The sequence below is a fragment of the Thalassophryne amazonica genome, chromosome 1 (genome assembly GCF_902500255.1).
Source record: "Thalassophryne amazonica chromosome 1, fThaAma1.1, whole genome shotgun sequence".
Classification (NCBI taxonomy): Eukaryota; Metazoa; Chordata; class Actinopteri; order Batrachoidiformes; family Batrachoididae; genus Thalassophryne; species Thalassophryne amazonica.
Window position 1 is genome coordinate 175,399,808 of NC_047103.1, and position 12,860 is coordinate 175,412,667.

The 12,860-nt window shown below is 44.8% G+C and overlaps 1 protein-coding gene across 2 annotated transcripts in view; it reads right to left on the reverse strand.

The window, feature by feature from the left end:
- eef1b2 (eukaryotic translation elongation factor 1 beta 2) overlaps window positions 1-8,038 on the reverse strand; it is a 34,621-nt gene extending 26,583 nt beyond the window's left edge. For both annotated transcript variants that reach the window (XM_034179957.1, XM_034179951.1), the window contains exon 1: window positions 7,884-8,038. In XM_034179957.1, coding sequence (XP_034035848.1) covers window positions 7,884-8,002 — 119 coding nt within the window. In that variant the 5' untranslated portion in view covers window positions 8,003-8,038. The remainder of the gene's footprint in view (window positions 1-7,883) is intronic.
- Between the last annotated feature and the right edge of the window lie 4,822 nt (window positions 8,039-12,860).

The following is a 12,860-nucleotide window of genomic DNA, read 5'->3' on the forward strand; positions in this document are numbered from 1 at the left end:
AATTCTGGAAAACGTGGTGTCACGGCAGCTCGTAGACTATCTTACTGAGAATAATCTCTTTGAGCCACTGCAGTCTGCTTTTAGAAATCATCATTCCACAGAGACGGCTCTCACTAAAGTGGTGAATGATCTTCTGCTTACAATGGATTCGGACATCACTACGGTTCTGTTGCTGTTAGATCTCAGTGCTGCATTTGATACAGTGGATCATCATATTCTACTTGATAGGCTGGAAAATCATTTTGGGATTACTGGGAGTGCCCTTGCATGGCTGACATCATACTTGACCAGTCGTTCTCACTGTTTTGTACAGTAACACTACCTCTAACCTTAGTGAGATGAAATTTGGGGTTCAACAGGGGTCTGTCTTAGGCCCCCTGCTTTTCTCCCTTTATATAGCACCCCTTGGGCACATATTGCGGCGTTTGGGATTACCTTTCACTGCTATGCAGATGATACTCAGTTATACATGCCGATAACTGCTGGTAATCTCGTTCACATAAAATCCTTAGAAGACTGCCTTGCAGCAGCGAGAAGTTGGATGTCTAGAAACGTCCTACTTTTAAACTCTGATAAGACTGAAATCCAGTGAGACATCGGCATCAATTTAACCAGTTAACACTCAGCCTCGGCTCGTGTGTACATACATCACACTAACAAAGTGGGGAATCTTGGGGTAATTTTTGATCCTTCGTTGTCCTTTGGCCTCCACATTAGAAATATTACTAGGACTGCTTTCTTCCACCTGCGAAATATAGGGAAGATTCATCCCATCCTGTCTATGGACGATGCTGAGACCCTGATCCATGCATTTATCTCTTCTAGATTGGACTACTGCAATGTTCTATTTTCTGGTTTACCGCAGTCTAGCATTAGGGGTCTCCAATTGGCTCAAAATGCTGCTGCCAGATGTTTCACAGGAAGCAGAAAGTTTGACCACATTACACCAATTTTAGCATCCCTTCACTGGCTTCCTGTCCCAGTGAGATCAGATTTTAAGGTTCTGCTACTAGTCTATAAGATTGTTCACAGACTGGCACCTCCCTACCTAGCTGACCTAATTAAACCTTACGTACCGGCCCGGGCTTTACGTTCTCATGGTGCAGGACTACTTCGTGTCCCTAAGGTGAATAAGAAGTCTGTGGGTCACAGAGCTTTCTCTTATCGTGCCCCTGTTCTGTGGAATGATCTCCCTGCGTCAATAAAACAGTCAGATTCTGTGGAGACTTTCAAGTCCAGACTTAATTTTTTATATAGCGCCAAATCACAACAAACAGTTGCCCCAAGGTGCTTTATATTGTAAGGCAAGGCCATACAATAATTACGTAAAACCCCAACGGTCAAAATGACCCCCTGTGAGCAAGCACTTGGCTATAGTGGGAAGGAAACACTCCCTTTTAACAGGAAGAAACCTCCAGCAGAACCAGGCTCAGGGAGGGGCAGTCTTCTGCTGGGACTGGTTGGGGCTGAGGGAGAGAACCAGGAAAAAGACATGCTGTGGAGGGGAGCAGAGATCCATCACTAATGATTAAATGCAGAGTGGTGCATACAGGGGTTGGGGCAGTGCCACCGCAGCGCAGTGCCTTTAATACCTATGGCATGCTCTAATCTCTGTAATAAAATTTTATGGTCAACAGTATCAAAAGCAGCACTGAGGTCTAACAGAACAAGCACAGAGATGAGTACACTGTCTGAGGCCATAAGAAGATCATTTGTAACCTTCACTAATGCTGTTTCTGTACTATGATGAATTCTAAAACCTGACTGAAATTCTTCAAATAGACCATTCCTCTGCAGATGATCAGTTAGCTGTTTTACAACTACCCTTTCAAGAATTTTTGAGAGAAAAGGAAGGTTGCTGATTGGCCTATAATTACCTAAGATAGCTGGGTCAAGTGATGGCTTTTTAAGTAATGGTTTAATTACTGCCACCTTAAAAGCCTGTGGTACATAGCCAACTAACAAAGATAGCTTGATCATATTTAAGATTGAAGCATTAAATAATGGTAGGGCTTCCTTGAGCAGCCTGGTAGGAATGGGGTCTAATAGACATGTTGATTTGGATGAAGTAACTAATGAAAATAACTCAGACAGAACAATCTGAGAGAAAGAGTCTAACCAAATACCGGCATCACTGAAAGCAGCCAAAGATAACGATACGTCTTTGGGATGGTTATGAGTAATTTTTCTCTAATAGTTAAAATTTTGTTAGCAAAGAAAGTCATGAAGTCATTACTAGTTAAAGTTAATGGAATACTCAGCTCAATAGAACTCTGACTCTTTGTCAGCCTGGCTACAGTGCTGAAAAGAAACCTGGGGTTGTTCTTATTTTCTTCAATTAGTGATGAGTAGAAAGATGTCCTTGCTTTACGGAGGGCTTTTTTATAGAGCAACAGACTCTTTTTCCAGGCTAAATGAAGATCTTCTAAATTAGTGAGACGCCATTTCCTCTCCAACTTACGGGTTATCTGTTTTAAGCTACGAGTTTGTGAGTTATACCACGGAGTCAGGCACTTCTGATTTAAAGCTCTCTTTTTCAGAGGAGCTACAGCATCCAAAGTTGTCTTCAATGAGGATGTAAAACTATTGAAGAGATACTCTATCTCACTTACAGAGTTTAGGTAGCTACTCTGCACTGTGTTGGTATATGGCATTAGAGAACATAAAGAAGGAATTATATCCTTAAACCTAGTTACAGCGCTTTCTGAAAGACTTCTAGTGTAATGAAACTTATTCCCCACTGCTGGGTAGTACATCAGAGTAAATGTAAATGTTATTAAGAAATGATCAGACAGAAGGGAGTTTTCAGGGAATACTGTTAAGTCTTCTATTTCCATACCATAAGTCAGAACAAGATCTAAGATATGATTAAAGTGGTGGGTGGACTCATTTACATTTTGAGCAAAGCCAATAGAGTCTAATAATAGATTAAATGCAGTGCTGAGGCTGTCATTCTCAGCATCAATCAATCAATCAATCAATTTTTTTATATAGCGCCAAATCACAACAAACAGTTGCCCCAAGGCGCTTTATATTGTAAGGCAAGGCCTTACAATATAATAATCTATAATTATCTTATCTGAGCTAAGCACTAAGTCAGACAAAAGGTCTGAAAATTCACAGAGAAACTCACAGTAGCGACCAGGTGGACGATAGATAATAAATAAATAAAACTGGTCAAGCTTTCAAATGAATTAAAGCTCTGTCTGGGTTTTTGATTAATTAATAAGCTGGAGTGGAAGATTGCTGCTAATCCTCCGCCTCGGCCCGTGCTACGAGCATTCTGGCAGTTAGTTTAAATGAGTCAACACCCCCGAGTCGCACTAACATATTCATCCTGCTGTAACCAGGTTTCTGTAAGGTAGAATAAATCAATATGTTGATCAACTATTATATCATTTACCAACAGGGACTTAGAAGAGAGAGACCTAATGTTTAATAGACCACATTTAACTGTTTTAGTCTGTAGTGCAGTTGAAGGTGCTATATTATTTTTTCTTTTTGAATTTTTATGCTTAAATAGATTTTTACTGGTTATTGGTGGTCTGGGAGCAGGCACCGTCTCTACGGGGATGGGGTAATGAGGGGATGGCAGGGGGAGAGAAGCTGCAGAGAGGTGTGTAAGACTACAACTCTGCTTCCTGGTCCCAACCCTGGATAGTCACGGTTTGGAGGATTTAATAAAATTGGCCAGATTTCTAGAAATGAGAGCTGCTCCATCCAACGTGGGATGGATGCCGTCTCTCCTAACAAGACCAGGTTTTCCCCAGAAGCTTTGCCAATTATCTATGAAGCCCACCTCATTTTTTGGACACCACTCAGACAGCCAGCAATTCAAGGAGAACATGCGGCTAAACATGTCACTCCCGGTAAGATTGGGGAGGGGCCCATAGAAAACTACAGAGTCCGACATTGTTTTTGCAAAGTTACACACCGATTCAATGTTAATTTTAGTGACCTCCGATTGGCGTAACCGGGTGTCATTACTGCCGACGTGAATTACAATCTTACCAAATTTACGCTTAGCCTTAGCCAGCAGTTTCAAATTTCCTTCAATGTCGCCTGCGCTGGCCCCCGGAAGACAATTGACTATGGTTGCTGGAGTCGCTAACTTCATATTTCTCAAAACAGAGTCGCCAATAACCAGAGTTTGATCCTCGGCGGGTGTGTCGTCGAGTGGGGAAAAACGGTTAGAAATGTGAACGGGTTGGCGGTGTACACGGGGCTTCTGTTTAGAACTACGCTTCCTCCTCACAGTCACCCAGTCGGCCTGCTTTCCCGGCTGCTCGGGATCTGCCAGAGGGGAACTAACGGCGGCTAAGGTACCTTGGTCCGCACCGACTACAGGGGCCTGGCTAACTGTAGAATTTTCCACGGTGCGGAGCCGAGTCTCCAATTCGCCCAGCCTGGCCTCCAAAGCACTTATTACAAGTACCATTACTGCTAAAGGAGGCCGAGGAATAACTAAACATTTCACACCCAGAGCAGAAAAGTGCAGGAGAGACAGGAGAAGCCGGCATGCTAAACCGGCTAAGAGCTAGTAGCTGCGCTAAGCTAGCGGATTCCTAAAAACACACAAAGTGAATAATGTGTAAATAATTTAGAGGTGATTCAGCAGAGGGAGTGCTTTAGTTAAGGCACGTGAAGATTACACTGTGAAACAAATCGTTATCTAGTTATCTAGATCAATGTAACTGTGCAGATTAAACAGCTAACAGATATAGAAAAACACAGCTGTGCTCCGCAACAGGAAGTGATACAAGTGATACGCAGTGAGAGCCAACCACCAGTAGAGGCAAGCCAATTTAAAGCATTGGAGATCATTGTAGATGAACAGCCTATAATTTTTTGCACCTGCGTATAAGTTTTCCCCTCTCCGATCAACTTTTTCAAACTACGCTGTTCTTCTGAACAATGACTTGAACGTCCCATTTTCTTTTTTTTTCTTTTTTTTTTTTTAACTGTGCAGATTAAATAGCTAACAGATACAGAAAAACACCGCTGTGCTCCGGAACAGGAAGTGATACAATACCGCAGTGAGAACCAACCACTTAAGACGGACTTATTTTCCCTTTCAAATGGATAGCATACTGGTACAGTTTTGTTTTACGTTTTTTACTCTTAATTCATTTATTAGTAATTGGAGCGGGCTGGGGCCTCAACTTTACTTAAATTCTGGGTCTTTTAGTGAAGTTTAGGGCTAGTGGCTAGCGATCACCTTAGTATTTCTGTTTTTCTTGTTGTTTAATGCTGGCAAATTATACAGTATTTTTTTTATCTTTCTGATGCCTGATTCTGTTTTTCCTCTCTGTTTAAGGTGCAGCTCCATCCAGAGATGGGAGTTGTATTCGTGTTGGCGATCCTCCTGTCCTGTGCGCCAATAGCATTTCTTGTATATTCGTCCATGAATTGTTCTGTTATTTATGTTTGTAGCATAAGCACAAATATATTCAGATGTATCAAAGTGTGCGTAGGCATGAATCCAGGCACGTTTGGTTTGGTATCTGTTCCTGAAACCCTCCTGTCCTGTGCACCGGCAACAATGCCTGTATATTCGTTTTGTGAATTGTTTTGTAATTTGTGTCTGTATCATGGCCAAGCAGAGGGTCACCCCTTTGAGTCTGGTCTGCTTGAGGTTTCTTCCTCAGAGGGAGTTTTTCCTTACCACTGTTGCTCTGGGGGTTGGTAAGCTTAGACCTTACCCGTGTGAAGTGCTTTGAGGCAACTCTGTTGTGATTCATTGCTATATAAATGAAAATAAATTGAAAAAAAAAAATGTCCTACGTCAATTCGCTTAGTTACGGCTGCCATTTTGGGTCATCGCTGAAAACAAACTGTACGCGCACTCACAACCATTGCTGATATTGTCATCTTCACTGCTATTTATTAGCAAAGGCCTGCCAATTTGGCATGCCAAATGGCGTACGAGAATGTGGAGAGCCTGGCTAAGTGTGCAAAAGCCCCTGCATTAAAGTTAAAGTTGCTGCAATTAAAAAGCTTGTAGTTGGATCTCGGGATCGAGCTGATGTATGTCCCAGCCCCTGCCTCTCAGTGCCCCCTCAATGCTCTTAGCTGGCTGTCCCGCGGGGTCAGAAGCATTTACTTTGAAAAAATTAGAGTGTTCAAAGCAGGCCTGGGCCCCTGAATACCCGAGTTAGGAATAATGGAATAGGGCCTGGGTTCTAGTTTGTGGGTTTTCTTTCTCTGAACTGGGGCAATGATTAAGAGGGACGGCCGGGGGCATTCCTATTGTGCCGCTAGAGTTGAACTTCGTGGACCGCCTCAAGACAGACGAAAGTGAAAGCATTTGCCAAGAATGTTTTCATTAATCAAGAACGAAAGTCAGAGGTTCGAAGCCGATCAGATACCACCATAGTTCCGACCACAAACAATACCAACTAGAGATCCAGCAGCGTTATTCCCATGATCATCCTCGTTAACTCGGCTGATTGCAGCCAGCCATTTATCCCTTCGGTCTGGACTTTTGTGGCGCTTTGGGAGCTTGGGGGGGGGAAAAAAAACAAACAAAAAAAACACAACACTTTTCGATCTTTTAACTTATCGAGGTTGGTACAGCCAACTGCAACAAACGATCGTGGCATTCTCTGTGAAAACTGGTGTATATTAAGTAGAAATAAAAAACGTGGCAGAACGATGTGAACGCGATTGGACGTCAAGTAGGAAACGAGCGCGACAACAGTTTGTTTTCAGCGGCTGGCTGGTTACTATGCGTGTGCACATCAGGGACCAGGATGTCTGACCGTACCTATTAAGAGCCTCTAGTCTGAACTCATCCTGCTCAGCGTGACGCTCTCGAGCGACAACACACAGAATCTTTGTACCAGACTGATCTGTTGCAGTGCAGCTTCTTGTTTTGATACCCAAGTCTTTCATCTCCAACTGTAAATGGTCATCAAAACATTCCAGTCGTATCTTTCTGAACTCTTCCGCATCAAACTCCATCGTGTCAATGTTTACAATGTGCTTGAGCAATAACAGGTGAAGTTGAACATAAGTTTCTTAAATATTTATTACAGCCGCTCTTAAAACTTCAGTTATCTTTATAATTTTGTTACTGGTAAATTTTAGAATTAATTTAGATGAGATATACTCATTAGTTGACAGGAATATATCACAATTATCTGGGAACTATTTTTTGCGCAGGAATTCATCAAACACGTCGGACGCAGGCTCGCACTAACACAGAACACCCAGAAACTGGACAGTAGTTCGGCTATAACGAGAGCGTCCACTTTTAGCTTGTCATAAGCTAAGCTAGTGGCGCTCGTGACAGTGTGCGCGGAACACTGCAACACACGTTACAACCTCTCGACGTCTGCGGAGTTTGTGACGCTTAATTTACTCGAAAGTCCCCGAGCTGCTGTGCAGGCAGACGTTTAATGTTTGCCATCAAGTACACAGAGCCCCAAACATCGATTTAATCGGTTTTCCACTCCAGGTACAAAAAGAGGAAAGTGTTTAATGTTAGTACAGACAGCGATCAAACATGTTTTAGTTTTCTAACATTTGATGACAGAAAACAAAGCATTGGGAATTTTAAATAAAATACCGACATTTCCGTGGGCCACGAACGCAGCATGCTCGCTAGTCACGTGACAGAGTCTTCAGGCATCATATAAAACTCCAGAATCTCCACGTTTCAGCATTTTAACTCTGTCTAAAACACTTCATTGCATCACTACAAGTTTTGTGTGGTTTCAAATCCAACATTTAAAGAGATTTTCTGGCGGCGGACCGCGCGACCTCAGAGCCAACATGGCGCCGACAGAAGCCGCTCAGAAGGCGGCGACAGCGAGCCTCAGAGCGTCGGCAAACGGCGACACTTCAGGTTAACTTTAGCTTAAAACCGCCAATGAACTCACCCCTCGATGTAGCTGCGCTCGGACAGAAAGTCGTTGAGGACTCCGAGTCCCGACGGAGCCTTCAGGTCCCCGAAACCCATGGTGGAAGAAGAGGGAGGAGCCAAGGCAGTAGCCTGCATTTTAACCGCACATAGCCACGCCTCCCTAAGGAAGCGAGGAGGAGGAGCTAACTCAAAGGGCACGTGCGCGCGCACGATACCGCTCAACCGGATTGGATCTTCAGGAAACCATCCGAAACTGCAAACGGAACTATTTGTCACAACTTCTGCCAAAAACCTGGTCCTAGAAACCAGGTTCCACTGCCCCAGATATGGTGAACCTGTGACAGTATAAATGTGTTTCTATAAAAGTGGCTGGAAGAGACCGGCAGCCCATCCAGGGTTAACCCGCCTCGCACACAGTGACCTAACCCTAACCCCTCCTCTCACACAGTGACCTAACCCTAACCCCTCCTCTCACACAGTGACCTAACCCTAACCTCTCCTCTCACACAGTGACCTAACGCTAACTCAGCCTCACACAGTGACCTAACCCTAACCCCGCCTCTCACACAGTGACCTAACCCCTCCTCTCACACAGTGACCTAACACTAACTCAGCCTTACACAGTGACATAACCCTAACCCCTCCTCTCACACAGTGACCTAACGCTAACTCAGCCTCACACAGTGACCTAACCCTAACCCCGCCTCTCACACAGTGACCTAACCCTAACCCCTCCTCTCACACAGTGACCTAACGCTAACTCAGCCTCACACAGTGACCTAACCCTAACCCCGCCTCTCACACAGTGACCTAACCCCTCCTCTCACACAGTGACCTAACACTAACTCAGCCTTACACAGTGACCTAACCCTAACCCCACCTCTCACACAGTGACCTAACGCTAACTCAGCCTCACACAGTGACCTAACCCTAACCCCGCATCTCACACAGTGACCTAACACTAACTCAGCCCCACACAGTGACCTAACCCTATCCCCGCCTCTCACACAGTGACCTAACACTAACTCAGCCTCACACAGTGACCTAACCCTAAACCCGCATCTCACACAGTGACCTAACACTAACTCAGCCTCACACAGTGACCTAACCCTAACCCCGCATTTCACACAGTGACCTAACACTAACTCAGCCTCACACAGTGACCTAACCCTAACCCCGCATCTCACACAGTGACCTAACACTAACCCCGCATCTCACACAGTGACCTAACATTAACTCCGCCTCACACAGTGACCTAACACTAACTCAGCCTCACACAGTGACCTAACCCTATCCCCGCCTCTCACACAGTGACCTAACCCTAACCCCACCTCTCACACAGTGACCTAACACTAACTCAGCCTCACACAGTGACCTAACCCTATCCCCGCCTCTCACACAGTGACCTAACACTAACTCAGCCCCACACAGTGACCTAACCCTATCCCCGCCTCTCACACAGTGACCTAACACTAACTCAGCCTCACACAGTGACCTAACCCTATCCCCACCTCTCACACAGTGACCTAACACTAACTCAGCCTCACACAGTGACCTAACCCTATCCCCGCCTCTCAAACAGTGACCTAACCCTAACCCCGCCTCTCACACAGTGATCTAACACTAACTCAGCCTCACACAGTGACCTAACCCTATCCCCGCCTCTCACACAGTGACCTAACACTAACTCAGCCTCACACAGTGACCTAACCCTAACCCCGCCTCTCACACAGTGACCTAACACTAACTCAGCCTCACACAGTGACCTAACCCTATCCCCGCCTCTCACACAGTGACCTAACACTAACTCAGCCTCACACAGTGACCTAACCCTATAACCGCCTCTCACACAGTGAACTAACCCTAACCCCGCCTCTCACACAGTGATCTAACACTAACTCAGCCTCACACAGTGACCTAACCCTATCCCCGCCTCTCACACAGTGATCTAACACTAACTCAGCCTCACACAGTGACCTAACCCTATCCCCGCCTCTGACACAGTGACCTAACACTAACTCAGCCTCACACAGTGACCTAACCCTATCCCCGCCTCTCACACAGTGACGTAACACTAACTCAGCCTCACACAGTGACCTAACCCTAACCCCACCTCTCACACAGTGACCTAACACTAACTCAGCCTCACACAGTGACCTAACCCTAACCCCACCTCTCACACAGTGACCTAACCCTAACCCCGCCTCTCACACAGTGATCTAACACTAACTCAGCCTCATACAGTGACCTAACCCTAACCCCGCCTCTCACACAGTGACCTAACCCTAGCCCTGCCTCTCACAGTGATCTAACACTAACTCAGCCTCAAAAATTCTTGAAAGGGTAGTTGTAAAACAGCTAACTGATCATCTGCAGAGGAATGGTCTATTTGAAGAGTTTCAGTCAGGTTTTAGAATTCATCATAGTACAGAAACAGCATTAGTGAAGGTTACAAATGATCTTCTTATGGCCTCGGACAGTGGACTCATCTCTGTGCTTGTTCTGTTAGACCTCAGTGCTGCTTTTGATACTGTTGACCATAAAATTTTATTACAGACATTAGAGCATGCCATAGGTATTAAAGGCACTGCGCTGCGGTGGTTTGAATCATATTTGTCTAATAGATTACAATTTGTTCATGTAAATGGGGAATCTTCTTCACAGACTAAAGTTAATTATGGAGTTCCACAAGGTTCTGTGCTAGGACCAATTTTATTCACTTTATACATGCTTCCCTTAGGCAGTATTATTAGACGGTATTGCTTAAATTTCATTGTTACGCAGATGATACCCAGCTTTATCTATCCATGAAGCCAGAGGACACACACCAATTAGCTAAACTGCAGGATTGTCTTACAGACATAAAGACATGGATGACCTCTAATTTCCTGCTTTTAAACTCAGATAAAACTGAAGTTATTGTACTTGGCCCCACAAATCTTAGAAACATGGTGTCTAACCAGATCCTTACTCTGGATGGCATTACCCTGACCTATAGTAATAGTAATACTGTGAGAAATCTTGGAGTCATTTTTGTTCAGGATATGTCATTCAAAGCGCATATTAAACAAATATGTAGGACTGCTTTTTTGCATTTACGCAATATCTCTAAAATCAGAAAGGTCTTGTCTCAGAGTGATGCTGAAAAACTAATTCATGCATTTATTTCCTCTAGGCTGGACTATTGTAATTCATTATTATCAGGTTGTCCTAAAAGTTCCCTAAAAAGCCTTCAGTTAATTCAAAATGCTGCAGCTAGAGTACTGACGGGGACTAGAAGGAGAGAGCATATCTCACCCATATTGGCCTCTCTTCATTGGCTTCCTGTTAATTCTAGAATAGAATTTAAAATTCTTCTTCTTACTTATAAGGTTTTGAATAATCAGGTCCCATCTTATCTTAGGGACCTCGTAGTACCATATCACCCCAATAGAGCGCTTCGCTCTCAGACTGCAGGCTTACTTGTAGTTCCTAGGGTTTGTAAGAGTAGAATGGGAGGCAGAGCCTTCAGCTTTCAGGCTCCTCTCCTGTGGAACCAGCTCCCAATTCAGATCAGGGAGACAGACACCCTCTCTACTTTTAAGATTAGGCTTAAAACTTTCCTTTTTGCTAAAGCTTATAGTTAGGGCTGGATCAGGTGACCCTGAACCATCCCTTAGTTATGCTGCTATAGACGTAGACTGCTGGGGGGTTCCCATGATGCACTGTTTCTTTCTCTTTTTGCTCTGTATGCACGACTCTGCATGTAATCATTAGTAATTGATCTCTGCTCCCCTCCACAGCATGTCTTTTTCCTGGTTCTCTCCCTCAGCCCCAACCAGTCCCAGCAGAAGACTGCCCCTCCCTGAGCCTGGTTCTGCTGGAGGTTTCTTCCTGTTAAAAGGGAGTTTTTCCTTCCCACTGTAGCCAAGTGCTTGCTCACAGGGGGTCGTTTTGACCGTTGGGGTTTTACATAATTATTGTATGGCCTTGCCTTACAATATAAAGCGCCTTGGGGCAACTGTTTGTTGTGATTTGGCGCTATATAAAAAAATTGATTGATTGATTGATACAGTGACCTAACCCTAACCCCGCCTCTCACACAGTGATCTAACACTAACTCAGCCTCATACAGTGACCTAACCCTAACCCCGTCTCTCACACAGTGATCTAACACTAACTCAGCCTCATACAGTGACCTAACACTAACCCAGCCTCTCACACAGTGACCTAACCCTAACCCTGCCTCTCACACAGTGATCTAACACTAACTCAGCCTCATACAGTGACCTAACCCTAACCCAGCCTCTCACACAGTGATCTAACAGTAAATCAGCCTCATACAATGACCTAACCCTAACCCAGCCTCTCACACAGTGACCTAACCCTAACCCTGCCTCTCACACAGTGATCTAACACTAACTCAGCCTCATACAGTGACCTAACCCTAACCCAGCCTCTCACACAGTGATCTAACAGTAACTCAGCCTCATACAATGACCTAACCCTAACCCCGCCTCTCACACAGTTATCTAACAGTAACTCAGCCTCATACAATGACCTAACCCTAACCCCGCCTCTCACACAGTGATCTAACAGTAACTCAGCCTCATACAATGACCTAACCCTAACCCCGCCTCTCACACAGTGACCTAACCCTAACCCCACCTCTCACACAGTGATCTAACAGTAACACAGCCTCATACAATGACCTAACCCTAACCCCGCCTCTCACACAGTGATCTAACAAACTCAGCCTCATATAGTGACCTAACCCTAACCCCGCCTCTCACACAGTGACCTAACACTAACTCAGCCTCATACAGTGACCTAACCCTAACCCAGCCTCTCACACAGTGATCTAACACTAACTCAGCCTCATACAGTGACCTAACCCAGCCTCTCACACAGTGATCTAACACTAACTCAGCCTCATACAGTGACCTAACCCTAACCCAGCCTCTCACACAGTGACCTAACCCTAACCCCGTCTCTCACACAGTGATCTAACACT